Source organism: Strix uralensis, chromosome Z (assembly GCF_047716275.1).
Source record: "Strix uralensis isolate ZFMK-TIS-50842 chromosome Z, bStrUra1, whole genome shotgun sequence".
In the NCBI taxonomy this organism is placed as follows: Eukaryota; Metazoa; Chordata; class Aves; order Strigiformes; family Strigidae; genus Strix; species Strix uralensis.
In genome coordinates this window covers 4,383,431-4,409,447 of record NC_134012.1, presented here as the reverse complement: position 1 = coordinate 4,409,447, position 26,017 = coordinate 4,383,431, and the positions used below count along the sequence as shown (strand labels likewise).

The 26,017-nt window shown below is 43.1% G+C and overlaps 1 protein-coding gene across 2 annotated transcripts in view; it reads right to left on the bottom strand.

Moving 5' to 3' along the window:
• Positions 1 to 7,881, bottom strand: part of TMEM161B (transmembrane protein 161B) — a 54,205-nt gene extending 46,324 nt beyond the window's left edge. Inside the window, exons 1-2 of one of the 2 annotated variants that reach the window (XM_074857160.1) lie at positions 7,440 to 7,881; positions 4,599 to 4,693 (exon numbers count right to left, since the gene is read on the bottom strand). In XM_074857160.1, coding sequence (XP_074713261.1) covers positions 4,599 to 4,619 — 21 coding nt within the window. In that variant the 5' untranslated portion in view covers positions 4,620 to 4,693; positions 7,440 to 7,881. The remainder of the gene's footprint in view (positions 1 to 4,598; positions 4,694 to 7,439) is intronic. The other variant, XM_074857161.1, reaches the window with a different exon arrangement.
• Between the last annotated feature and the right edge of the window lie 18,136 nt (positions 7,882 to 26,017).

Here is a 26,017-nt window from a genome sequence, read left to right as displayed (position 1 = left end):
GCTCAATAAATTGAACGTGACCGGACTAATAGTGACAAATTGGATATCACTCAATGTAAACCTAGCTGCCCCCAGCCCCTCTGACATCTGAGGATAAGCTGGAATGCAAGGGGGTTTATTTTCTGCCAAATTACCCTTTAATGCAACACAATTTGTATGAGGTATTTCATCACATCTTTTGTTATCCCAATGAAATCATAGCTCTGCAACTTCATACAGGCCCCTACTTTCCCATTTTCTCCCCATGCTGCATGTATTAGTGTACAGGCAGGTCAGAGATGCACCCAAGTGTGCCACTTTCCCACAAGAGGTGTAAGACCTCCTCCCCACCAATGCTGGCCTCATTATCTTTGTACGGGTATTTTCTTGTATTCACATACTTGTGTGGGCCTCGTTCTGCCCTGTTTAGCCGTTTTCAAGGACTCCTCTCCACATCACCCTGCATCCTTTGCTTAACAACCCAGTCCACCACTTTTTCCTCTCGATTCGTGAGTCATCACCTCCCTCCTCTCTCAGTCCGAGTCTAAAGCTCTCCATACCAGCTTGGCCAACCTGTTGGCAAAGATGCTTTTGCCCCACTTGGTCAGGTGGATGCTGTCCCTTCCTAGCAGTCCTTGAACCTCAGAGGGGGTCCTATGGTCATACAAAGCATGTATGTTGTCCCTGCTGTCAACACCTGCAATGCAACCAGCTGTTAACCTACAGCATCCACCACTCTTCGTCAACCTTCCCCCTCCTCACCAACATCATCTCCTTTGGTCTTAAATATTGTACTAAGGAAAGTTCTTCTCTCTTCTTCCTTCAACACTTTGGGTTTTTTTTTCATTTAAATCAAAAATTCTGTCAATACAGCAGATGAAATGTTATAGGTGATGTGGAAGGTGTTCCTGCCCATGGCAGCAGGGTTGGAGCTAGATGACCTTTAAGGTCCCTTCCAACCCAAACCATTCTATGATTCTATGTCCAGTGTCATCCTTGATAAAACATGCTTGAGGGAGATTAAGATAGCATAAATTATCTTCCAGTATTTGTAAACACTTTCAATATGTTACTAAACATCTCATAATAAAGTGTTGAATATCACTTAGAAGTACTTGTTACTTCATTATTTGAAATAACACCTTTGAGTTTTTTTTTCAGATAGCATTATGTTTCTCTAGTACTCAAGCCTCTCTTTGCATCCACCCTCCTTGAAATTTCTACTGCTCCTTTACATTGGTGCCATCAACTGTTTGAGGTACCTCAAAGAGTAACACGTCGCTTATGCTCCATGTCACCAAGACCAGGGACGAAGATCAGGATTGAAGACTATATGTATTATTTTAAACACTCTACCTTTATTAGGGATTCTTCACATCTTGGAGTCCTGTATATAAGATTACTCAAAGCAATTTCCTATCTAAGGGAAAGTGTACTTAAAATGAAGTGTTATTAAAACAAGCTGCCTGCATAATATATTTGATATATTTAAATTACTAAATTGCTCAGGAAGCATATAATCTTTAATTTGTTTACAAAACAAACCATGCATTTTAAAATCAAATGTTTATTCTGACCACCTTGCAATAAGCCTAACCACTTCCACTCAGTGTGAGAGAGAAACCACTGTCCCTCCATCTGGCCTGCCTACTAAGCCACAATCCTCAGAATTAACTATCGAAGAGTAAAGTTACATTAATCTTTCTCTAGAATAACGTTTTTATTAGGAGGACTGCCTAATCAGGTGCCAGTGTCTCTTCAATTACTCCTAGAACTTTCTCTTTGTAAGGGAAAGAAAATGCCTTTTCAACTCAAGATAACAGGAAGGAAAATTATGCAAATCAAGACAGTTTTTTTTATACAGGGTAGCAGGTCCACTAGCTGAGCTAAAATACTTAAAATTCAACACACTATTTAAAAGTGCACCTACAGAAACCCCTCTCCTTACTCAAGTGAAGGCTGCAAGTTGAAACTGAAGCCATTAGGGTCATTTTATCTTCAGCCACTGAATGTCTCTCTGCATCCTCCCTGTCCCCTTTCAGCAGAAATTCACTGTACTCACTCCCATAAAGGTTACTGCTGTATTTCTTAAAAACAGAAATGCCTACAAAAATATTTCGGTTTACAACTGAAAGCAACCTAGCAAATTTTAAGCCATTAAAAATATTTTAAAAAGCAACAATGGTGTCTCTAATCTTAATTTTAAATCTGATTTTGTGGTGAAAAAGTCCTTCTGGTATTTTTCTACACTTCAAGCAACTAAAAAATGGATATACCCACTCACTTGATCAGGGCATTTTTCTCTTGACTCCTGAAGGTTAGTAATCAACCATGAGCAATATGTTAACAAAGTAAAGCTGTCACATGAAATTAAAAAAAATTCCACTGTATTAATCTTCTTGCAATCAGCCAAGAACACATGGCAGAGGAATACAGTGATATGCCCACTCAAAATAACATGCTGTGTGCAAAGCTCAACATTTTGTGAGCCCTACTCTTTTGCCTGTACATGGTTATAGACTACTTATACGTTGTCTAATGCACTCTGGAAAAATCTACATCCTAAACTATCTCATATTACAACACTGAACACAACTTCCCCCTCCCTCCCCCAACACACACACTTAAAACCACAAAATACAGGGTTCATTCCAATTCAGGCTCTGTCTAGATCAAGTCTCCCACGTACTTTTAAGTCTTCCCATTACCACTAATACCAGTTTAAATTCAAAAATCACTCATTTCATGAATATGAATGAAGATCGGGTGTTGGTTCCCACCAGTATCTTGTATTCTCTACTTGCCATATTCAGAATTAGAGGACACAGACTTTAGAATTTAGCCAGAAATCCACAACTTAAAAAAAATCTATCCCAGCTTAATAGTGTATATGTGTTTGAGGAACAAGATGCTCAAGGGCAATCCACAATTACATGGGGGTTTTGGGGGCCTCTAGTGAACAAAACCTGGAATCCAACAACCCATGTGATCCGTGCTAAAAGTAATTGAGCACACAATCATAGACAGGCTCAACTCAAAAGTAACAGAAGCATTAATCGCCTCTTAGAGATGAGGAACTGCTGCACAGATCAAATACAGTATCTGCAGTTACAGAACAGTTGTTAGAAAATGACATTATTTGAATCCATCTCATAAGACCTTCAAGCACTCTCCGATTCCACATATATCCATGACCCTATCACACTTCAGCTTCACAGCCTGGAAGTTGAAATCCAAAATCAAGACACTGGAGAGAGAAGTCACTGTCTCGCTGATCAGAGACATTTCTGTCAAACCGTATAATGCCAAGAAGCACTCAGCCCAAAGAAAAGATGACTACGCAAGACAGTTAAGTCAGTTTCTCTGCAAAACAGAGGTTGGCAAGCAACCTCGTGGTCAAAGATGAGACTGAAATAGTACAACCACATAGGGACTACACTGTCATCAAGGTCTTCAGTGAGAGATGACTTAAAAGTCTTGAGCACTGTGCTCAGTTCCAGATCCTTCTGTAAGTATGGTGTTCTTACTTTTACACATCTTTTACAAGAAAGCTTTTAATAAAACACAGCAGAGAATGCATAAGTGGTCTACAAGAGAAGTGTTAGCAGCTACATTGAAGGGAAGATTGCCAGCTTTCTTAAAATCGTCAAAAAGAGATGACAGGTCCAAAAGGCAACAGTATAATGCTGAATAAAGTATAACCTAGACTTTGGTTCCACAGTCTATACCTTTTATACTTGCATACCTGGAGACACTGTTGCTGATAATTCAGAGAACAAAAAGTAAGAATAATTAAGATAAAGTTACAATACTCTTATCTACAAGTTAAGTGTTACTTATAATACACCGACATCTATCAGAACAGTAACCTGAAAAAAACAAACAAATTTTTAAAAGTACTTGTGCCTAAAGGACATTTTGCTTTTCATCATGAATTGATTTACAGAACACACAGAGCAAAGATAAACAAGGGTAATAGTTTTATGCCAAGACACCGCTTCAGTCTCCTCATTTTGACCTTGCCCAAGGTTATTCTCTCACACCTTGTAGTAACAGGTCAGGTTTTTCCCTCACCACATACCTAGATATTAGAAATAATTCAAACACCTAGCTTTACACAGGACTTTGAAACTACTCGTTCTCTAACAATAATCTTCTCCTCCACTGCAAAACGAGGGCCTTGAGCTGAAGCCAACTGCTCCATGAGCCAGGATTGCAGTAGCAATACAGCTGCATGCCTGAAAAAGCAGCTAGTAGAATCCAATTTACAACTTCACCTCCAGAAATGCAATCCCAGCTACTTACTTTCTGAACTTGCAACTCTTCTAAAAACAAGATTTCTACACAAGTGCACTGGAGTATTCTATAGGTGTCAATTTAGGACACACCAATCTCTTTCAATGCTAGCATACAAACATACTAACAAGGTTGTGAATTTTTAAGGAAGAAATGGAAAAGCTTTCATATTAGTAGCAACGAGCAAGATCTGTAGGAGAACGTAACAAATACTCTTATCTTCTGCAATTCCAAAAGTGTAATGGTACTTGCAAAGCCTAGAAGCTAAATCAATACAACCTATTTGAAATGCCATTTAATTGGTGACACATTATTGCTCTTACTATTAGATGAGAATTGTCCATATGCAAAATTTTCTCAATATGTGTATGTCCATGCTCAAGCTGCAGCTTGCAAAAAAAACCAAGACGGTGCTCTCCTGAAACATAAATGCAATTCAAAATTGTTTGCTATACAGTGGAAAACATTATATGGGATGGTCAAAGAAAAGTGAGCTCACTGTGCAAAGCCTTAAAATAAATGCTTCCTGTGAAAAAGACTACTTTCACAAAATACCTATAGACAGAATGATACCATATAGTCAACAATCTGAGACAGTTCAAATCTTACGATTTGTAAAAATCAGACACTCATACAGCTAATTTTGTGAAAGAAATCTATGCCAAGAAACCTCTCCAAAATTCAGATTTTTTTGTTTTGCTTTTCATGGCCAGGTTTTCCTTGAATTTGTATTTTCCTACGCCTACCAACATTCACAACACAGCAGAGATGAACAAAAGATGCACGAAGAACACACAAGGAATTCAGGACTACCACCAAACTGCTCACCTTCACAGGTCTTTCCCACCCAGAGGTCACTTCTCATTTGACCAGTGTCTTTCCACACATTCAAAGGACAGCCATAAAGTGCTGGATGGAGGCACTCACCAGCAGCAGGACTCCCTTTGAAACAAATGGTTTTGTTTAAAACCATTCCAGACAGCCAACTCCATTTTACCTGACAGCCTTGTTTCTTTTTCCACTGACGCTCTCTAAGTACAAAGAATACAGAACTAGTGATCACTAGGCAAATCAAGTTATTGCCAGAAAAATCTCATGACCAGAAGAAGGGCATTTATCAAATTGCAGAATTATCATTATTACTGAATAAGTCAATATAGAATGTCTGCTGTGCAGAACACCAATGCATACCCAACGTATTATTAAGTTACAACTAGTTCAGAGAACTGATCTACTACAAGGGAAGAAACAAGGTTAGAGTTTACTGTTACTATTCAAAGATTTTTAAAATCTAGTTTACCCATACTTCCCCAATTAACACAAATAGAAACTATGAAAGCTCTCACTCTCCAAGAACATTTGCTTTTTAAATAGCAGGCTTTGCCATTACAGGAATCATTCCAAGTATAAAAAGTGAAAAGTCTTTAATGTCTCTGCTGAACAGTCTAAAACACCATGACTGTACGTAGTATTAAGACATTTGTGCGGAGTTTAAAGTTGTGAACATAACTGGCACTGCAACTACACTGATGAGTCTTGGCAGTCCCAGTAAATTGTTTTGATGACTTGATTTATAAGCCTCTTGATGCAAAAGAAACTAATGAACATTTCATTCTCCTGTTGCTTTGGAACTGGAGAACACAGCACCCAAACAGCATAAAAGTAGACTATCATCCTTTCACTTTGCTTACGTCATGGAATCTCGCACAAAGATTATTTGTCCACACTGCCAGCAACTAGCAAAGAAAACTGGACCTGATTTTTCCATGCCATCAGGCAACAGAAACAAGCACTTAGTTTATTTAAATAAGGACCTACACTGAGAGGAAAAGCTGTATTTGCTTGCAACCTTCCAGAAGTAGCTTCACATACAGAGCTAGACAACAGCACGTGTGCACTCCAACAAATGACAGAAACCTCTCGAGATCTTTTGATTAAGGTCTACAGAGAAGAAAATTTTTAAAAAAAAGAATGGAGGAGAAGACATAACGAGGAAAAAAACTACCCAGTTCCTTTCAGATTTCAAAACATACGTAATCAAAAAATACATTAGTAGAATCCGGTGATTGAATATTTAAGTATTAGAACAGTTAAAAGTTGGATTTTACTCAAAGTGTAACTCTAAAGCATATTCCCTAAATAAGACTTCCATCCTTTGAACAAACACTATGTCACCATAGTTCAAATGACACATTGACATTTATATTCATATGGAAAAGAAATATATAAACGGCAGATACAAAATAAGCTTTTATACTTGCACTCATGTATCTCTGTGGTGCTCATTATCTCATATCTGTAAAATAAGTATGTTAAAAGTAGAACCAATCAACTCTGATGTTTTAAATGGTAACTAAGACCTAAATACAAAATTCAGCATAACTTCATAGTGAAGAAGGACATTCATGAAATATTCTGCCTCTACTATTTAAGCTACACATTAGCCAACAAGCTTTAGCAGCAATTGCACCAAACTTTGCTCTTCTGCTACTATCTATATTATAAATTCATTTGCTGTGCATTAAGCCGAGTGCGGTAAATTGTGTCTGTGCTAAATCGCCTGTCGAGAAAAGTAATCTGGGGCAGGAGTTTTTCATGAACCCAGTGCATTCATGTGCTACCACAGCATATACTACAGCTGTGGTGTAACCCAGTGCATTGAAAATGAGCTAGCAGTAATGAAAACCACAGTGTTTGGCAAAAGGTTTCTAGATACATTCAAGACCACAGCTAATTAAATTACCTATTTACAGGAGATGTGAATGGACAGTTCGATATATTTATAAAAACGTATCTTAAACCTAATATGAAGTATAAAGTGTGGTGGCTCACTCTGCTTCTCGGTGGAAAAGCAGCAAAGAGGGACGTGACCACCAGGAAGTAAAAACGCGCCGGTGTGAAGCCGCAGTGAGGAAGCAAGCGGGGCGGTATTTTCTTAATGAGCACTAATAAGAAACATCAAGGGTCTCCCCCCCGCTACCCCCCTGCTCCAGACGGCCCCACACCCAGCAGCTGTCCCTGCAGCCAAGCCAGGCCGGGGGCTGCCGCACCTCAGCCCCCCGCCACCAGGCACCAGCGGCGCGCTGCGAGCCCCCCGCTCCCAGCCTCCGCACGGTCGGCCTCACCTCACCGCCCCCCCCCCCCCCCCGCGCTGCCCCGCTCACCATGTTGCTCCAGCCGGCCCCACCCGCCGCCGCCGCCGCTCCAGCCGCCCGGCCCAGCCCCGCTCCCAGCACATAAATCCGCCGCGCCGCTCCCGCCGCCCCGCCAGGCCCCGCCGCACCGGCTCCCCCCGGCGCACGCCTCGCCGCGGAGGTCACGCCAGGACCCCTCCGGCCAAGGCCCGCCTGAGCTGTCTAACCAATTGCCTGCGCAGACGGGCCCGCGGCGCGCCGAGGCAGCGCCTCGACGGACACGCCCCCGCCTACCGCTCCACCTCGGAGGGCGGAAGGAAAAGCGGCGAGGGGAAGCGCCCGCCGGGGCTACACCGCCCGCCGGTCCCTTTAAGGGAGCCCCGTCAGGCGCCGCGTGGGCAGCCAGTCCCGGGCAGGGCACCGGCGCGACCTCGGACACGTGACGCGGGATGTCGCCTTGAACGCTGGCTTCTCGACCCAGCGGGGCGGCGGAGTCGGTGTGCACCAGGAGAGAAACGGGGGGTGGGGGGGCGGAATTCAGCGGCGAGGCAGTGCGGTACGGTAACGGGGCGGGTGGGGGTAACGGCACGGCGGCACATCTGCGCATGCGCCGTAGTGGCCGCGCCCCGTCCGGTCCAGCGGCGCCGTGGCGCATGCGCAGAGCTGGAGAATGAAGCCGGAAGTACTGTGGGGGGAGGGGGGAAAGGGGTCCGCTACCGCCCTCCCCGGTGATGGCGGCGCTGCCCTGGGAGACAGCGGCCGTTGAACGGTGATCCCTGAGGGGCGCGAGGGCGTAGCGAGGCCTTCCGAAAAGCCCTCCCCGCCTGGAGGGACCCGCCATCGGCTCCGAGGGGAGTGGGGCCCGACTGCCGCCTCACGGGCCCGCTGAGGTGTTGCGGAGGCGGGAAACGGCGCGGAGCCCTTCAACCGGAGGAAAATGTCCCGTGTGTCTGCCTGCCTGCGGCTCTTCAAGGCAAAACAGTATTCGCCCTTTGATTTCTGGTCTGCTTACCGCGTAGTTCCTGTGGTAAGAGGACGCGCCGTCATAGCCCCGCCTGTCTCCAAAGAGCGATGGCAAGTCGTCCTATCTCTTAGCCGAAATAACAAAACAGATTTCTTGTAAATCCTGCTGCTTTAAATTTACTGCCGCGGTCCGTCATGCGTGAACTGGAAACTGAAGCGCAAGTGTTCGACTCGACTGGATAAACCGTATTTATGTGGGAAATACCTACATCTGTTGGTATTTTGACAAACTTTGCCTGCCTCTCAGAGAATCCCAAGAGGGGGATTCACAGTGAATCTAAATCTCACTCCACACACAATTACCTAGGAAAAAATAATATAGTAACAGCATAACAACTGTAATGGAGACTTATAAACTCTGACATTCTGACATTTTTAATTGTACCTTTGAAATATGTAACAGCTAAAAGAAAAACCCAACAAAACCCCCTCGACATCACAATGATAAAATAATAGAGCAAACAGACCTCAAAGGAAATCCTCTCAGATACCAGAGATTATAGTATCAAGGACAAAGACTAGACAGTTTTGACCTATTCAAACTACTTCATTTTAGTCAACAAGTCCTGGGCCTCCCAGTTTATAAATGCTAATTTGCTGATGTTTGTGGCAAATGTAGCATAGAGAAGAGCGCTGTCAAGAAAATAGCAAATTCTGAAGGCGCTCTGTTCACACCATTAATCGTGTTCCTGGCACATGGAGGATATACTAATGAAAACCAGTTCTTAAAAAAGCAAAGTTACAACTGAAAAGCATTAATCATGTTGTGAGTGTAGAAATAGTAACAGATTAGCTGCATTTGGAAAGCAACCAGTTTGAGACGCATTTAACACTTCTGAATGTAAAAGTTTTGAAAGCGTGTGTCTTTTAAAGGAAATTCATAACTTACCTGTGGAACTCTTTGGCATGAGATTTCATTGCTGATAAGAATTTGGTGGCATAATATGAAAAATGGACAGTCAAAATTGATAACAAGCAGAGCTGTTTGATTAGCTGAAACAAGAGTTATGTATTGGTTGGCTTGAACTCCATCAAGCATGAGTTTAGAGCCCTAGTATTTTAATTCTAGTATTGCTGAAAGGATGTTTAGCATAATCAATATTCACACAAAAATGGGAGGCTGAAGTTGTAATTGCTATGCAAAAATGGATTTCTTTTTTTATTTATATGGGCTGAGCAGGACCTTTGCAGCAAGCAAGCTGAAGGAGATTGTCCCATGCATTATTAAGTGCTGCTGATACAAACACCGTCTCACCTGAGCTGGTACTCTCCTAAACCCTCTAGTCTGGCACAGCAGACAGATTTTAAGAAACCCGTTAGAGCAGACACGGCCTTGCTGCCCACGCTGCCCAAATACAAGGCTGAGTTAAGTGGAATTTACATGCTTCATTCTTCAGGAAAAGGGCAAGGCTCCCCAAAAATACCCAACCATTTCTAGAGTGCTAAATGTGGTCTCAGCAGCCTCTCCATTCTCTTTATTCCACATCACTAAACTCTTCCTCCAGGTTACCATTTCCTCCCCCACACCAAGTGTACTTTAACCTCCACAGCAAAAAAATTTTTTGCATAACATATTATATGGCAACTAGCAGGACTAACTCTGCTTTATGTCTAAGCAGCTGTAAGCTTGCCAGGTGTCGTGGTTTAAACCCAAACACCACACAGCCCTCCCCGCACCCAGGGGATGAGGGAGAGAGTTGGTAGGGTGAAAGGAGGCTCGTAGGTTGAGATTAAAACAGTTTAATAATTGAAATAGAATAAAACAATAACAATAAGAGAAAGTACAAACAGATAATGCACAATGCAATTGCTCACCACCCACCAACCAATACCCAACCCGCTCCCAGCCAGCGATCCCAGAATACCAAGATCCCACAATCCCACAGAAATGAGAGAGAACCCCCTCCTTCCCCTCCTCTATATCCTGAGCATGACGTTACGTGATATGGAATATTCCATTGGTTAATTTGGGTCCAGTGCTCTGGCCGTGCTCCCTCCCAGCTTCTTGTGCACCCGCACACGGGCAGGACACGGGGAGTTGGAGAGATGTTGATCTCTGAGCAACTGAAACCATCAGTGTATTACCAGCACTCTTCTCATACCAAATCCCATACTGAATCCAAAACACAGCACTAGTCTACCTACTAAGAAGAAAAATTAACTCTATCCCAGCTAAAACCAGGACACCAGTTTTGCCGAATAATGCTGAGATCACATTATTAGGGGTTCAGAAAAATTTTCCCCGTGCAGCAAGGAGCAGGACTCACAACACTGACAAGCTCTGAGAAAGTTTTCATTACAGTCTCTACAGGCTCCTTCTTTAAGCTTGGTATTGGAGCTGATCATGTCCCACCTTCTTTACAAGGAACATTTCCGCTGCTGTGCTTTGAGATGAGCTGTTTCACCAGACATTTAAGTGCATGTAACCACAGTGAGGCTGTGTCATGGGTCTCATTCTGCTGCTGTGGTCGCATGGATAACGACTTCCAGCAAGGAGAGTGAGGGAGACAATCAGATTTAGTGAGAAAATATCTAAACAGGGCTCTCAGCCTTCAAAGTTCCTCATGATGTCACAGTTAATGTGTTGTCAAGGATCATCCTCACTTTTGTATCCAGCAGATCTTTACATCATTGGGGCTATAAAGGAAGTTTAACAGGGATGTGGCATGATTGTTTCTGATCTCCAACACAACTACATTATGAAGTAACTTTTCACTCTCTGATGCAGCAGCAGTCTCACTCCAGACAAAGGCAGTCTCAAGGAAATGGAGAGGAGGAAAACTTCTATCAAGGAGATTCTCTTTTCTCCAGTCAAGTGCTAAGGAGATCTAATCTCATGGTTATCTGTGGGACAGTAGTTTGCTGTCAGGAGTTGGGGGGATTTCAGTGACTTCCATCTGATCAACATCATTTGAAAGCGATAAAATGTTATAAACATTTTTGAGGATGCATTTTATCTCAGAGCTTCCCACACGGCAAAAAGCCCAAGAAATCTTCCTCTGGAAAATGAGCCTGGAAAGAATTGAAACACTTATAGACACTTGAGAAGTGTGCAGTGTAATGCTAAAGCAAGCAACCAAGCTACTGAAACAAAGTTTAAAAGAGAATATTTATTTTATTTAATGCTATCTACAGTCCCTAGATGACAGGACAGTAAGCAGAAGGTAATTTAGATCAACAAAGGGCAAATTGCCTAATAAAAAAAAAAAAAAAAAAAGAGAATGCAGTTACTTAGAAACATTTTAGAGCAAGTTGCAGGACAGAGTAAGAGCTCCACTTCCTACAATATGCTGGGATTTGAGTTGTCTAGCGTAAACCAAAATATAAAACATACTAGAAATTTCCTGTGTTCATCTGAATCAAGCAGAGGCATATTTAAGGAACCTCTTCTTCCAGCTGCACCATTGTTACTCCACAAAGGATAAACAAGAGCTGCTTGAAAAGATGAATGTTCCTGTCTATTTTCCTAGATTTGTGGAAGTTCTACCTCTTGGATCTGTGAGAAAAATTAAAGAGCATCTTTGGTTGCTCTGAAGAATTTGTTCCACGTAATGAAGCAGAGACAGCTGTAAGACTTCTGAAAGTTCATGTGAAATGTAACACCAAGTTCATCACTTACAGTATATCTGTAAGGTCACATTTGGATGGCCTAAGTACCTCCTGAGTCTCTCTAGCTAATTATTGAAGAGGTTTAACTGTCTGACAGTCATTCAGAGATCTGAACTGGACACAGGACAGTCTGCTCCCTACTCACCCACTGAAACTTGGGTGCAGTTTTGGCCACCTGAAAATTTTCCCTGACTTTCCCTGCTTCTGTCAAGGCCCTGAATGCACCAATAGGCATTATTCTTCCTTATCAGTAGCATAGCACAGGGATCTCTCATGTATTTGGCATTAGAGTTTACCCACCAGGTAAGGGAAGTTGCTATTATTTTTGAACAGGAATCTGAGATAAAGCTGGGGCTGATCTTTAAGTTCTTTTAAAATCACTGGGTTTCTCTATAGGTGAATAGATCCCTGTAAATACATGGAAATTTAAAGTCCTATGTCAGTACAAATTTGGTTATGAAATGAACAACAAGAACACATGCCATTGCAATGTGCTTTGTTTATTCTTAACTTTCCATTTTTTTGGAACACTTTTCATTTTTGTAAGGTGAAGACTGTTAAGAGACTCAAAGCCTAATTCAACATACGAGAGGATATTGAAGCAAAATGATGGCAAAACCATCAAAATCCGTTCTAGAGAGGGCTCATTATTTTCTTTTTTGGAAGACAGCCTGTCAGACTGGAAAACATCCATTTAGATGCATAGTTCTGAATCTTGTGAGTAAAATAAAAATATTTCCCAGCATTTTAAAATAAAAACATAGGCATTTAGCATACAAAATGGGGGAGGGGAGGGGGTACTTGGTGGTTCTTTTGACTTAGGTAGGTGGCTGCTCAGATAATTTAAACAAGTTCTGTGAATAGTGATAATGAAGCTTGATTTCCTGTGGATTTCTGTCTCATGATTGATAGATTAGAAATGCAAGTTTTAAGAGGGGGGCTGTTTGGGGCATTTACAATGTCTCTGGCCTACCCACAGGCAGGGTAATTATAATTGAGAATTTTAGTTTACAAGTATGTTTGATACAGGCTAGTGGGTTCCAAACTGAACGAAAAATCACTTGCCAGCATACAGGCAGATTCACACACCCATAGGTGTTTACATATAGCCACAGTGCAGGACCATATATGCTTTATTTCCATGAGAATTCAGACCAAAAAATAAAACACTTGTGTTTGTGACAGCAGTGTGTTCATTTCACCTGTTTTACAGTGCCATAAGATAGAAAGTAATGACTACAAAGGCTGTACGTTCGTTTTTTTGCGTGTGTGGTAAGTCGCCTCACAGGACCTAGGTCTGGCCTGAGTTTTCTAGGTGTTAATGTCCACCCCCAACCTCTCTATCACATTTTGAAATTAAGACCAAATCACTTGAACTATGTATGAAATGACAGCTTTTTCTATATTGTTTTCCACAGCTATGCCATGCACACACACAACTGTTTTGTTCAATTAAGCTAACTTGAAATGTACTTTCTGACAGCACACATTTCCTTTTTTTCCTAAAAAATCAAGTTACTGAGCATCAGGTGCCTTCTTGCTGAGCAGTGCAATGGAGGTAGAAAGGCCTGTGGTGTGTTGTGGCTTCGCTTAACCACTGCATGTTAAAAGAATTTAAGAATAAATGTCTCTGACAGTAATATTTCCATTTAAAAATCGCTGAGTGATTCTGATGTTTTCTTCTTTGGAATCTTAAGGTTTTGTCTACATTGTTTTAATATACACTAAAGTGTTAGAAAAATGAAGTCATAACAGCAGCAATCAGAATGAAATTATATCAGCTATGGGCCAGTACACACTACAGTTTCCCAGAGTAGCATTGATGTGTAAAAAATCTTACCACGAGTGAGTGGACTACAAATTGGAAAAATGTTCCAGATGTGTAATGCAAAAAAAAGGTGACGTTCTTTGGTATTTTGGTATTAGAGCTAGCAGCAGATGATGAACAATCTGCAGTGCAAGTGGGGAAAGCTTGTGCCGGTTTGCAGGAGCTGGACCACTGAAGGTCTTGCAGGTCAGAAAGAGAATTTTAAAATCAATCCTCTGCTTCACGGGGAGGCAGTGTAATGAACAAAGTAACTCTGGTCTGTTTGGAGGCTTGGGAGCCAGTTAACAACCTGACAGGAGCATTCTTCAAACGCTCGGCCAAAGTGCCGTAGGCCTCAGCTCGGTGTCTCAGTTCCTTGGGCATCCAGAAATGTATTCCAAGCTCTTGCAAGTATGATTACGAGCCTTCAGCTGATTCTGCTTGTAAAATTTAAAAAAAAAAAAAAAAGTAAACAAAACCTTGACACCCCAAGAGTATTCTTCTCGTTCACATCTAGGAATCAGATTAAATAATCAGTATTTGTAAGGCTCAGGACGAGGATTCCTCCACCCCCTGTTGATACTCGGAGCAGAGGCCTCTGCATTCCTCACAAGAACGATGATTTGTGGAGCTCCAAACCGTGAAAGGGGCCCCAGGATGAATGACTGTGGGTGGGTGGGGATCAGGCAATGACTTGTTCTAGTCCCATGCAGTCAAAGGGGAGACCAGGGTCAGGAGACAAGTTTTCCCCTGTCCTGGTGTCTCTACAAGAAAAGGAGATCAAGGTCAGTGATGAATTTTCTGCTTCCCCGTTCTGTCTAGGAGGGAGACAGGGCTGGCTCAGTCAGCTACGTACAGAGGGCTGCATGCACGGAAAACCAAGCAGACCTTTTGTTTTTATTGGTCAGCTCTAGCTACCTTTCCAACACCCCCCAAGCAAATCATATGCGCAATCCTCTCTTCAGAAAAATCCCCAAAAGGCCGGCGGCAGGAAACCCGTCACGCAGTGGGCCCTGAAGAAGTTAGCTGTCATCGTGGCTGAAAGCACCGCTGCCATCTAATGAGTGAGAGTTAATAAAACAAAGTGGTAAACCAACATGTGAGTTATGAAGATCTTCCCTCACTAAGGGGAGTTATCCAGCGTCCCATAGATGCTCATTATGTGTTGTTTATACCCAATAGTAAAGGCTTGTGCTGCTTCAGTAGCGTTAGTTGGAAATGATGCTCTGTGATCACAGAATAAAAGCTATCGAGGAGTTTCGTTGCCTGGACTTATTTATCTCTGTATTTTTTTCCTCTCTCTTCTCTTCTCTCTCTCTCTCTCTATCAGAGTGTTATTTGTAGGAGCAATTCTTCACTCAGCTTAAACTAAAGGAAACCTTGAAAACATCTCAATACAGGCTGATTATGAAGAAATAGGGATGTTAGCATAACGGGCCAAATTAATCCCCAATGTAAATCCATTTATTTCAGCACAGCCACACTAAAGATGAATCTGGGTCAAAAATGTCTGAAATAAATGTAGTCAAGATATAAGGCTCAAATTAAAAAGTGGAACAGAACAACACATCTGTTGAGTGCTTTCAACTGTGCCCTCGTGTGCCTCATTGTGATTCCAATGTAGCCCTAAGGTAAAAATGTGAAGAACTCTGCCATCCTCTGTAACATGACGTGTCACAGAGGCAGAGTTAGCATTAGTTCTCCTGTATGCAAAGAAGAGATCAATGAGTTTTATAAACTGGCTTCGGGTAAATGATGCTGAAAATAGTCAGTGTTTTGGTGTTGACCGGGAATACACAGTGCTGAATGCCAGGACCCTTGAGTTTTGGGACATGTTTGAAAAAGCTGAATGTTTTCAGTCATGCCCTTTTAGCTCTCTGAGATTCAAACGGAATAATAAAAATTGAAAAAAGTTTACAAAAAATAAAAATAGTTCTGCTGGCAAACTCTCTGCTATGGCGGTACCTCCTCTAAAATGCTTCTCTAACAGCTTGCAATGCTCTGGAGCATGGGAAAACTCATACTGTAAGTAACCATGTTTTCTCATTCTTAAACATTTCAGCCTGTTTTCCTAAGGAATTAATCTGTTTGTAATCACTCTATGTTGGTGGGTGAGTGTGTGCGTGATAGCTTCACAGTCATTCCACCTGGTAGAACTTGTCCAATTCCTACCAAACCTGCCTGAAAGATATTAAGTTTTTCCAAGTCCCATGAAAACGTGAAGCCGGTGTCGAGACCCTCATTATTGCTACCAGCAATGTGAACTCACCCCTTATTAAAATCTACATGGAAGAGCACACTAAATGCAGGCAGAGCAGCAGCTGGCCCTCATATCTCTCATTCAGACATGAGCAAATCCAAGACAAGACACAAATACAAAGGAGAGCAGGCTTCATTAGCTCCACTGCTAATGTGATATTTGTACTCAGGCAAATTTGAGTCTGCCGTTTAATAGCACCCTGGAAAAGCAAGTTGCCTGTTTCAAAGTCTTTTTTAGAATTTACACACTATCTTTTATGCGATAACCTATGAAGCGTTCTTCACAAATCTTAAAGGCAGGTCTGCACCTGGCCTTGCAGATATGCAGAAGTACATAGAGGTAGAAATACTATATATATATGTGTGTGTGTGTGTGTATGTATATATATGTATGTATACATGAAAAGCCCTGATACATATAGATGCATACCTATGTGGGTGTTTATGTACATGTATGTGCGTGTCTATATACTATATATGTTTATATTTACAGAAAACTAGACAAAATGCTGATGCCACATTCTTGATTAAAACTTTGAGAATAGGTGTCTCAAATGAGGGCTTTGCACTTAGACTCCCGTGAATACTGCTGAGTTGAAACTTGGAAAAGGGAGCCACTTAGGTGACTAAAGAATGGATTTATCAAAGTTTTATGTAGCTCTTGGGCAAATATTGGTCCTCGGGCAGAAGGACTGCATCAGGCAAGTGCTTCCCTTCCCTTCCCTTCCCTTCCCTTCCCTTCCCTTCCCTTCCCTTCCCTTCCCTTCCCTTCCCTTCCCTTCCCTTCCCTTCCCTTCCCTTCCCTTCCCTTCCCTTCCTTCCCTTCCCTTCCCTTCCCTTCCCTTTCCTTCCCTTCCCTTCCTTCCCTTCCCTTCCCTTCCCTTCCCTTCCCTTCCCTTCCTCCCTTCCCCTCCCTTCCCTCCCCTCCCCTCCCTCCCCTCCCCTCCCCTCCCCTCCCTCCCCTCCCCTCCCCTTCCTTCCCTTCCCTTCCCTTCCCTTCCCTTCCCTTCCCTTCCTTCCTCCCTTCCCTTCCCTTCCCTTCCCTTCCCTTCCCCTTCCCTTCCCTTCCCTTCCCTCCCTTCCTCCCCTCCCCTCCCCTCCCTCCCCTCCCCTCCTTCCCCTCCCCTCCCCTCCCTCCCCTCCCCTCCCCTTCCCTTCCCTTCCCTTCCCTTCCCTTCCCTTCCCTCCCTTCCCTTCCCTTCCCTTCCCTTCCCTTCCCTTCCCTTCCCTTCCCTTCCCTTCCCTTCCCTTCCCTTCCCCTTCCCTTCCCTTCTCCCTTCCCTTCCCTTCCCTTCCCTTCCCTTCCCTTCCCTTCCCTTCCCTTCCCCTCCCTTCCCTCCCCTCCCCTCCCTCCCCTCCCCTCCCCCTCCCCTCCCCTCCCCTTCCCCTCCCTTCCCTTCCCTTCCCTTCCCTTCCCTTCCCTTCCCTTCCCTTCCCTTCCCTTCCCTTCCCTTCCCTTCCCTTCCCTTCCCTTCCCTTCCCTTCCCTTCCCTTCCCCTCCCTTCCCTCCCCTCCCCTCCCCTCCCCTCCCCTCCCCTCCCTTCCCCTCCCCTCCCCTCCCCTCCCCTCCCCTCCTCCTTCCCTTCCCTTCCCTTCCCTTCCCTTCCCTTCCCTTCCCTTCCCTTCCCTTCCCTTCCCTTCCCTTCCCTTCCCTTCCCTTCCCTTCCTTCCCTTCCCTTCCCTTCCCTTCCCTTCCCTTCCTTCCCTTCTCTTCCCTTCCCTTCCCTTCCCTTCCCTTCCTCTTCCTCCCTTCCCTTCCCTTCCCTTCCCCTCCTCTATTCCAGAGAAGTAGAGGAGTGGACCTTTATGTAAGTTGGGAGAGATGAGTCCAGCATGTCTGTGGCATGAGAGCACTTGCAAAAGTGTGTTTTCTCAATTGCAGCTCATTTGACATGACTATGACTATCTATGTCAAAGAAGAAGTAAGTTAAATCTGAGACCTCAGAATCATGAAACTGCTGGTGGCAAAAGCCTCCAAGGAAAAATAATTTTTGTTTCATGTGTCTTGATTTCCTGGCACGCATATGCTTCTACATTCTCTGTAAGACTGTTGGAAAACAATAGGTTAATAGCAATTCTCTAACCAAAACTGCACATGGCAGTTTAGCCGTGAAGGATTCTGATAGGGTTTTTCTGCAGAAAGACTTTGCTGACTATGAGGGGGAAAAGAAGAGCTAAGACAATGCTTAAATAGCCCCTTGGCTTTCAAAACGCTTCTCTATTCACTGCAACCATTTAAGGCTTTTTTCCCCCTTTGTGAGTGTTTTATAAATATTTCAAAGCATTTTGATTTGGTTGTCTATGGATTAAAAAAAAAAAAAAAGAAAGAAAAAACCACAAAAACAAAGTTCTCTACAAAAATGTTTGAACTCAGCCTGGCTACTGAACAAGGAAGCATTCATAATGGGTATTAGTTCAGAAGTGCTCTGCAAATAGTAGCATCAGTTATAGACAAGTGCGAACTTGTCAAGCCCAAAAGACAAACAAAAAGTATTTTAGTCATGAAAGTAAACAAACGTAATCATGAATACATTTGCATTTACACATGCTTTATACAATCTACCCATATAAATTCTGAAGGATTGTAGAGGACATGAGGAATGTGAACTCCACCCCCAGTAACCCTCTAGTAGCAGACAGAATTATGTCAATATTAAATTAGGAGGAAATTAGATGGCACTATCTCTTTCCTCTTCAGATCTCTGTTCACATCACACAGGCAGTATTTTGAGTCCGGTAGAACCATCCTCCATTTCAGACTCCTGTACGTAGCATCTTTAGGAGCATAAGTGTTGTATAGACATTTATGCTGAGGTCTTTTGGGCATGGGGGAATTTTTTTAGCTTAAAAAGGATGTAAACAGTGTCAGCTCTCTTGGTAAGTAATGCCATATTTAGAAACCATATTCTAAAAGACAGGAGGGAATTGGAGCATTTTGCCTTTAGACACGATGGGGAACTTGGAGCTGAGATATTCTCTCACACCACTTTTAGTCCTATTTTCTTCTTTCTGTCCCTGTCTCAGGAGTGTTTTTGATCTTTGCCATGTCTGCATGAATGCTTATGAAATACTTACTTGTCATGCATCACTTAGAAAAAAACTGATGGAAGTTTTTTTTAGTAACAGCACTTTCCTGATGCTTCCCTTGCACTGAAAAATTACAGTAGTTTTAGACCTCGGTCTTCCATGTGTCTTTCATTCTAATGTGCTGAAAAAGAGACCTAATAACTAATTATTGATAGAAATCAAACAGTAGTCCTGGGAATCTCTTGTGGGCAGCACGATCTTTACACTCCCTCCTTCTTTCTTCTTCTGTCATACTCAATCATCGTTTTGGCATAATTTTTAAAAATCAATTTTCTGTAAGGAAATGGATACAAGCAGAGCAAAAAGCTGCCTGAATGTTAGACAACATGGGAGAAGTGAAGATGACATACTGCCCTTTTGATATGTCTGTACAATATTTACTGTCAACTTCAACTAACATTTATATAATATGAATATTTTAAAACAAACTCATTACTACACCCAAGTACTTACTTGAGTAAATACATTACAAGCAGCTCCACCCTCCCGTGTTCCTTTAAATACTAGCTAGTTGTCTGTGCAATGAAAGAGCAGAAAATCGGGAAATAATGGAAAATGAAATTGATTTGATAGCTCTGATTTGGCACATTGCGCCTTCATAGCAAAAACTGTTCCTCTTTGCTTACCAGCAGAGTATCTTGGGTATTGCCTTAATGGCCAGAGTTGGCATTTTAAAAATTATGTGATCATTTTTCAGTTTTTACATGGACTTTGTCTGACGCGATTTGGTGTACAAACAGGATAAATTCAAGACACTAGAGACCCTGTCCTGGAACAGCGCGGTGGTTGTGTGAATGTGTAAAGGGTCACGGCTGTGCTTTCAGACTAAGGTTTGTACCCAGAATAAAGGTTACGGCATGTACCTAAAACAGCCTTATGTTCTGGCATCTCTTTTTTTCCCTCTTGTCTCATGCAGGGCTGAATGTTTTGTGACTAGCTGAGAGACGGTGTGGTGTACATGGGGTTTTAGGCAGTCGTTACCACCATCTCCTCCTACACATCTATCCCCACCAGCTCTGCCGGGAGGTTCTTCACCTGTTTGCTACCCTGCATTATTCTGTCTTTTCCCTGATGTCTTGTAACCTGTGTCTTGCTGAGCTTTTCTTGTGTGTACCCTGGTATATATCCCTCTCTGCACTTGACCCACAAAGAAAACTGAGTTTGGTACAATTTCTGTCCATGGCAGCTGACTTCTTAAGATTTAGCTTTAGGACTAATGTTTTACTCCAGGCACTGCCAGTTCAATAGCCTGTGTTGACCAAAACTGTGACGCTTACCATGGAATCTAGAAATTTGTGTTTAGTATGCATCACTGAGCCATTTCAACATTAGATCGTCTTCATGTATTCACTATTAGCTTTTTTTTTTGAGGTACGTTGCTTTTTTTATTTGCCTACATAGTTTGTTTGGTCGGCGAACATCCCAACTCATAAGATGTAATGGCTGTGATAACTCATGGAATATAAGAACACAGTAATATGTAGTGAGTGTTTGCTACAAAATCATCTACTCAGGGTGGCTCTAAGGAGTGTGAGCAAAGGCTGAGCCATATTAAAATAGACCAGTTAACAGATAATTAAATAACCTTTCCAAGGACAGTCACTGATCAGGAGCAGACTCTTGAAGTATTTTTGTGTCTTTATGATGGGCATGAACCTCTGTCACAATTTTTTCCTCAGTGAAGAAGAAATATTTGGCCCTTGCTATGGGACAAGTCAGAAGTCTTTAGCTGATATTATAAAAAGAACCAGAGAGAGTTTAGTGTCTCTATTCCTGCCCTGGTCAGGAAGAAGACAGGAGGCTAGCTCAAACTTCAACAAGCGTATCAAGCCCACCAAGAGGCTTGTAGAAATGGGTGTAAGGTAGCTTTTAGTCTTTTAAGATAGCTTTTAATCTTTTAACTCCTGGAAAGCTGTTAGCCAAAGGTTAGTTTGGAAAGAGTTGCCTGTGTATTTGGTCAAATGGATTTAGGAGGTTGCTGTTGGCTGGGGACTCCCTTGCTCTAAAGACTATTTGCATATGCAGTGTTGTTTCCTCTGTTTGGACTCAGTTAAAGCCTTTGTGCCATGCTCTTCACAACTGCTAACTGTGGACCTACTACTCCACCAGCTCACTCTGAATTACTCAGGATATGTGTCTCTCTCTATTTTTAAAAGTTTCACAAGTTAGTGTATCCTTTTGGTAATGTGTAGCCCCTCCCTGCAACTCTTCAAAGATTGTCAGTTGCATATGAAGGAAATGCTTTTAAAACAAGAGGGAGAATGACATCAGAATAGAATATGACTGGTGGAAAATTTAAAGTAATTATCTTTTAAAATAATCTTTACTGTTATTTTCAACGAGTTCTAATTAGTTTACAAGGTTACTGAAAAGTCAAGTAACCTTTGGTTCAAATCTCATGTCCTCACCTGTGAAGAACGGAGAAAACAGCACATGGAATTGAAACAATTTCAGACTCCTCATTCTGTCTTCACAATGTGTAGCAAAATCAGAGCTCAGATCAAGTTAAGAAACTTTATCTGTGATGTTAACTGCATTAAAAGACTTTGTATAGGCTTCTGAGTAAGAAAGATGTCTTTGGGGGTTCTCTGCTGCCTAACTGCACCTGTTTACAGAGAGAGAGACAGAAAATCTTCCTGCTTGGGGACAGAGAGAGAAAGAAGAAGAAGAAAAATACTCACAGAATCATAAGAGTCATAGACTGGTTTGTGTTGGAAGGGACCTTAAAGAGGAGGAGAAGGAGGAGGAGAAGGAAGGAAAAAAAAAAAAAAAGAAGAAGAAAAAGGAAAAGAAAAATAACAAGGAAAAGAAAGGGAAAAGAAAAGGAAAAAGGAAACGAAAAGAAGAAAAAAAAGAAAAAAGAAAAGAAAAGAAAAGAAAAGAAAAGAAAAGAAAAGAAAAGAAAAGAAAAGAAAAGAAAAGAAAAGAAAAGAAAAGAAAAGAAAAGAAAAGAAAAGAAAAGAAAAGAAAAGAAAAAGAAAAGAAAAAGAAAAGAAAAAGAAAAGAAAAAGAAAAGAAAAGAAAAGAAGAAAAGAAGAGAAAAGAAAAGAAAAGAAAAGAAGAGAAAAGAAAAGAAGAGAAAGAAAAGAAAAGAAAAGAAAAGAAAAGAAAAGAAAAGAAAAGAAAAGAAAAGAAAAGAAAAGAAAAGAAAAGAAAAGAAAAGAAAAGAAAAGAAAAGAAAAGAAAAGAAAAGAAAAGAAAAGAAAAGAAAAGAAAGAAAAGAAAAGAAAAATAAGACTATTCGTAGAATCATAGACTGGTTTGGGTTGGAAGGGACCTTAAAGATCATCTAGTCTAACCCCTCTGCCATGAGCAGGGACACCTTCCACTAGACCAGGAAGAAAGTGGAAGAAGGAGGAGGATGAAGAAGAAGAAGAGGATAAGGGACAAGGAGGAGGAAGAAGAAGAAGAGGAGGAGGAGGAAGAGGAAGAAGAAGAATGAGAGGAAGAAGAAGAAGGAGAGGAAAAAGAAGGAGAGGAAGAAGAAGAAGAGGAAGAAGAAGAAGAAGAGGAGGAGGAGGAAGAGGAAGCAGAAGAAGGGGGGGGGGGGGGGGGGGGGAAGAAAACCAACAAAGAAACAAACCCGAAACCCCTAAGGTCAAGAGAATTTCGGAGTAGAGCAGGGTTTTTCTTTCTAAGACCCCCGCAAGAGGATGGAGCTGCCGCACCTGGAGGAAGCCGAGCATCTCCCCCGAGCCCGCCGGGGCACGGCAGTGCCGGTGGCGAGCCGAGCAGCGCTGCCGCTAGCCCAGGGCCGGGGGACGACCCGAAAGCCCGTCTCCACGAGTATGAATTTGCAGGATTCAGCCCTGTTCGGGATGGGCAGAGCTTGCTTTCCTCCTGGCAGCGTCTGCCCGTCGCACCGGTGTCTGAAGAGTAGAGGAGTTGGGAGGGGTCGGGGGTCTCGGGGAGGGGTCGGGCATCGAACCTGGGACAGAGCGGGAAGCGGATTACAAAAAGCATTAGGGATCGGTTCACGGCAATAATCCTGTGCACGGATTGCGTCATCAGGATGCCAGGGTCCCCGAGGCTTCGGGACACCCCGCTCGTGGGTACTTGAGGAATGGGAAGAATTTAGGAGGGTGTAGGTGCTTTGCCAAGGCAAATGTTTGCCTTGAAAGATGCTCTTGGTCAGCCAGGATTAAACCGTCTGAAGATGGTGCGGAAAAAAGTGGATATTGTGAGCAAATCGACTGTCACAGACGATTTGACCAATTCTGATTTCCTTTCAGCAAAATGTCTGTTAATCCTATCAGGGGAAGGGAGGGGGAGAGGCGCGAGTGGGCGCGGACCGGGTGTGCGTCTGCTGTGCAAATCCGGGATTTTGGGGTCGGGTTTACCGGTCGCATCTTTTAGCACCACCCTCTTACCCCCCCGCCCCCAAACCCTGTGAACTGGGGCGACGGGAGCGGGGAGGCGCGGAGAGGAGGGGCAAGGGGAAAGGGACATTTGGTATTTCCTTCCGCAAACTTTGCAGGGACGTTTGGTTTCCCCCTTTTCTCCGTACCGGGGGTCTCCGGCCCGCGCTGCCAGCTCCTGCATCCCCGCATCCCTCCATCCCCGCACCCCTGCCGGGTACCGACGCGGCTCCCGCTGCCTCGAAGCATCTTTCCAGCACCAAACATTGCCTGCGCCGGATTTGCAGCCCCTGGGCGGTGCTGCTGGGGCTGCAGGTCTCCGCTTTCCCCTGCCCGTAAGGGTCTTTGTAACCTCTTGCTGCAACAGCTGCTTTTCCCCTGTTTTGTATTTATATTACTGTGCGCATTATATTTGATGCAATCACGTATTATGTAGGTTGACTGAGATCCACTGGAGGGGCCTTTGGGTTCTTACAGCCCCTCTCACGCCCTTAATCGTTTTCAAGCGACGTTTTTCCCATGTTTGGGCGCTTTCTGGAAAGGCAGCTAGGACAACACCCGCAGTTTGGGGACAGGCAGAGGGCAGATTTCAGTAAGGGGTCCCCTTAGGGTTTTCCCCGAGGTGAGTGGGTGGGTGAGGGACACCCCAAACCCGGCTCCCCTTTGGGGCCGGGGGAACCACAGCCCCGGGACGGGGCTTCCCCGCTGCGCCCCTGGCAATGGGTGGGGGCGTTAGAAGAGCCCTGGGGAGACCTTCGTGAGAAAAGAGGCGGCCCCACCCTTCACCTGTAACCACTGGCTGCCCGTCTTCCTCATAAATATTCAAATATGACGTTAATTATCTCGACCGCAGACTTTTATTGAAGTTTGGAACGTGTGTGTATATATATATATTTTATTCACCCGCCTCCACGGAAGACCTGGTTGCATTTTGTACACCCCCAAACTAACGCGTGTCCCTGTATTAATTTTTTTTTTTAATTTTTTTGTTTTTTCCCCCTGCTGTTGGTTTGTTTTGTTTGGCCAAAGGCTGGGTTTGAACCGGAGGGACATTACAGTTGTCTTGTCAATTCGGGTGATTTGAAAGCGAGCCTGTGCAGCGCTCTAGCCTGCCCTCAGCAATCAGGCTTTAGGCTCACGAGGCTTTGATTGTAGGAGTCGCCTTATTTGCATTGATGAGGATGAACCAGCTGCTGGAGCATACCGAGCTGCACCTGACACAATCACCGAGCTCGGGATTAGCGCGGGGAATCGGGAATCCGCTGCGCTGCGTGGCAATCTCAGCCCTACATTAGAGTCACTCATGCAAAATGACCCATATTTGCAATGAGCACAATTAGCAATCCAAAGATGCATGTTAATTTACGGGCTGACATTTTCTTGCGTTTTACTTATTAAATATAACGATTATGTGCAGCTTAGTGTGCAGGGCTGAGGAAGATGAGCTTTTTACTCCCCCCATGAGCCCCCCAAAGCATCCTAACTACAGTCCATGATATTTAGGACAGACAAGAAGTTCTGTACTCCCAAAGGGCGTTGGTTTTGGTTTTTTTCTTTATTCATTATTTACACCAATAAAATAGAAGGGGCTTGGGCTTTTTTACATTTTTTTCCTTTCCTTTTTCGTTAAACGATCGCTTCCAACTCACAGGACAAAATGTTGCCTTGTTACATTCCCCTCGCAGTTGTGCAAAGCTTATCCACAGCTAAATCAGCCATCACTCCTCTCCGTGGAATAGCGGTGTTTCACCAAAGTTAAACTGCTTGAGTGAGAATCTAGCAAAGTATTTTCCCTCTGCACCCCCCACCCCCGCGACACCCAAGGATCCTGAATTTACAACAGAAATCAAAATCTGAGATCTATTTTCCCATGGCTTTCGGGGATCTAGTATTGAAATTCTCACCTATGGGGGGGGGGGGGGGGGAGAGAAAAAAAAAGAAAAAAGAAAAAAATGGAATAAGTGATAATTCGGAGCAAAAGCATGCAGTTCAAAAGCTAAAGCTCCCATTGGAGAACAGAAAATTTAATGAGCTTTTAATGGAATGCAATGCTCAGAGTAGTAAATTATTTGTTAGTTGACGATGCAATCAGCATGCTGATTAAGGTTGCTTGGTTTTTTACTAAACATTAACTGAATGAAAACGGTTAGTCCTTGTTGTTCTGCTTGGGGGGCTTTCGAGAAGCAAATGGACTTTCAGAACAGAGATTGTCAATAAAGGTGAGTGCACTCCAGGTGTCATTTGAATATGGTGATAAAATACTTCTGATAAATATTTAAAAGCGTTTTAAATCCACAATGTTCGCCGAGTGTATTGTGAACTCTGTTTAAAGAAACAGTGGGCCTAGAAAGGCCTTCCATCAATCCTTGTTTCTCTCTTGGACAATGAATATTATATTTTATTCGGTAATTTTTTAGCAGTACCTTCAAAATGCACGTTTGGACATAAACGTAGGCAAGTTACAG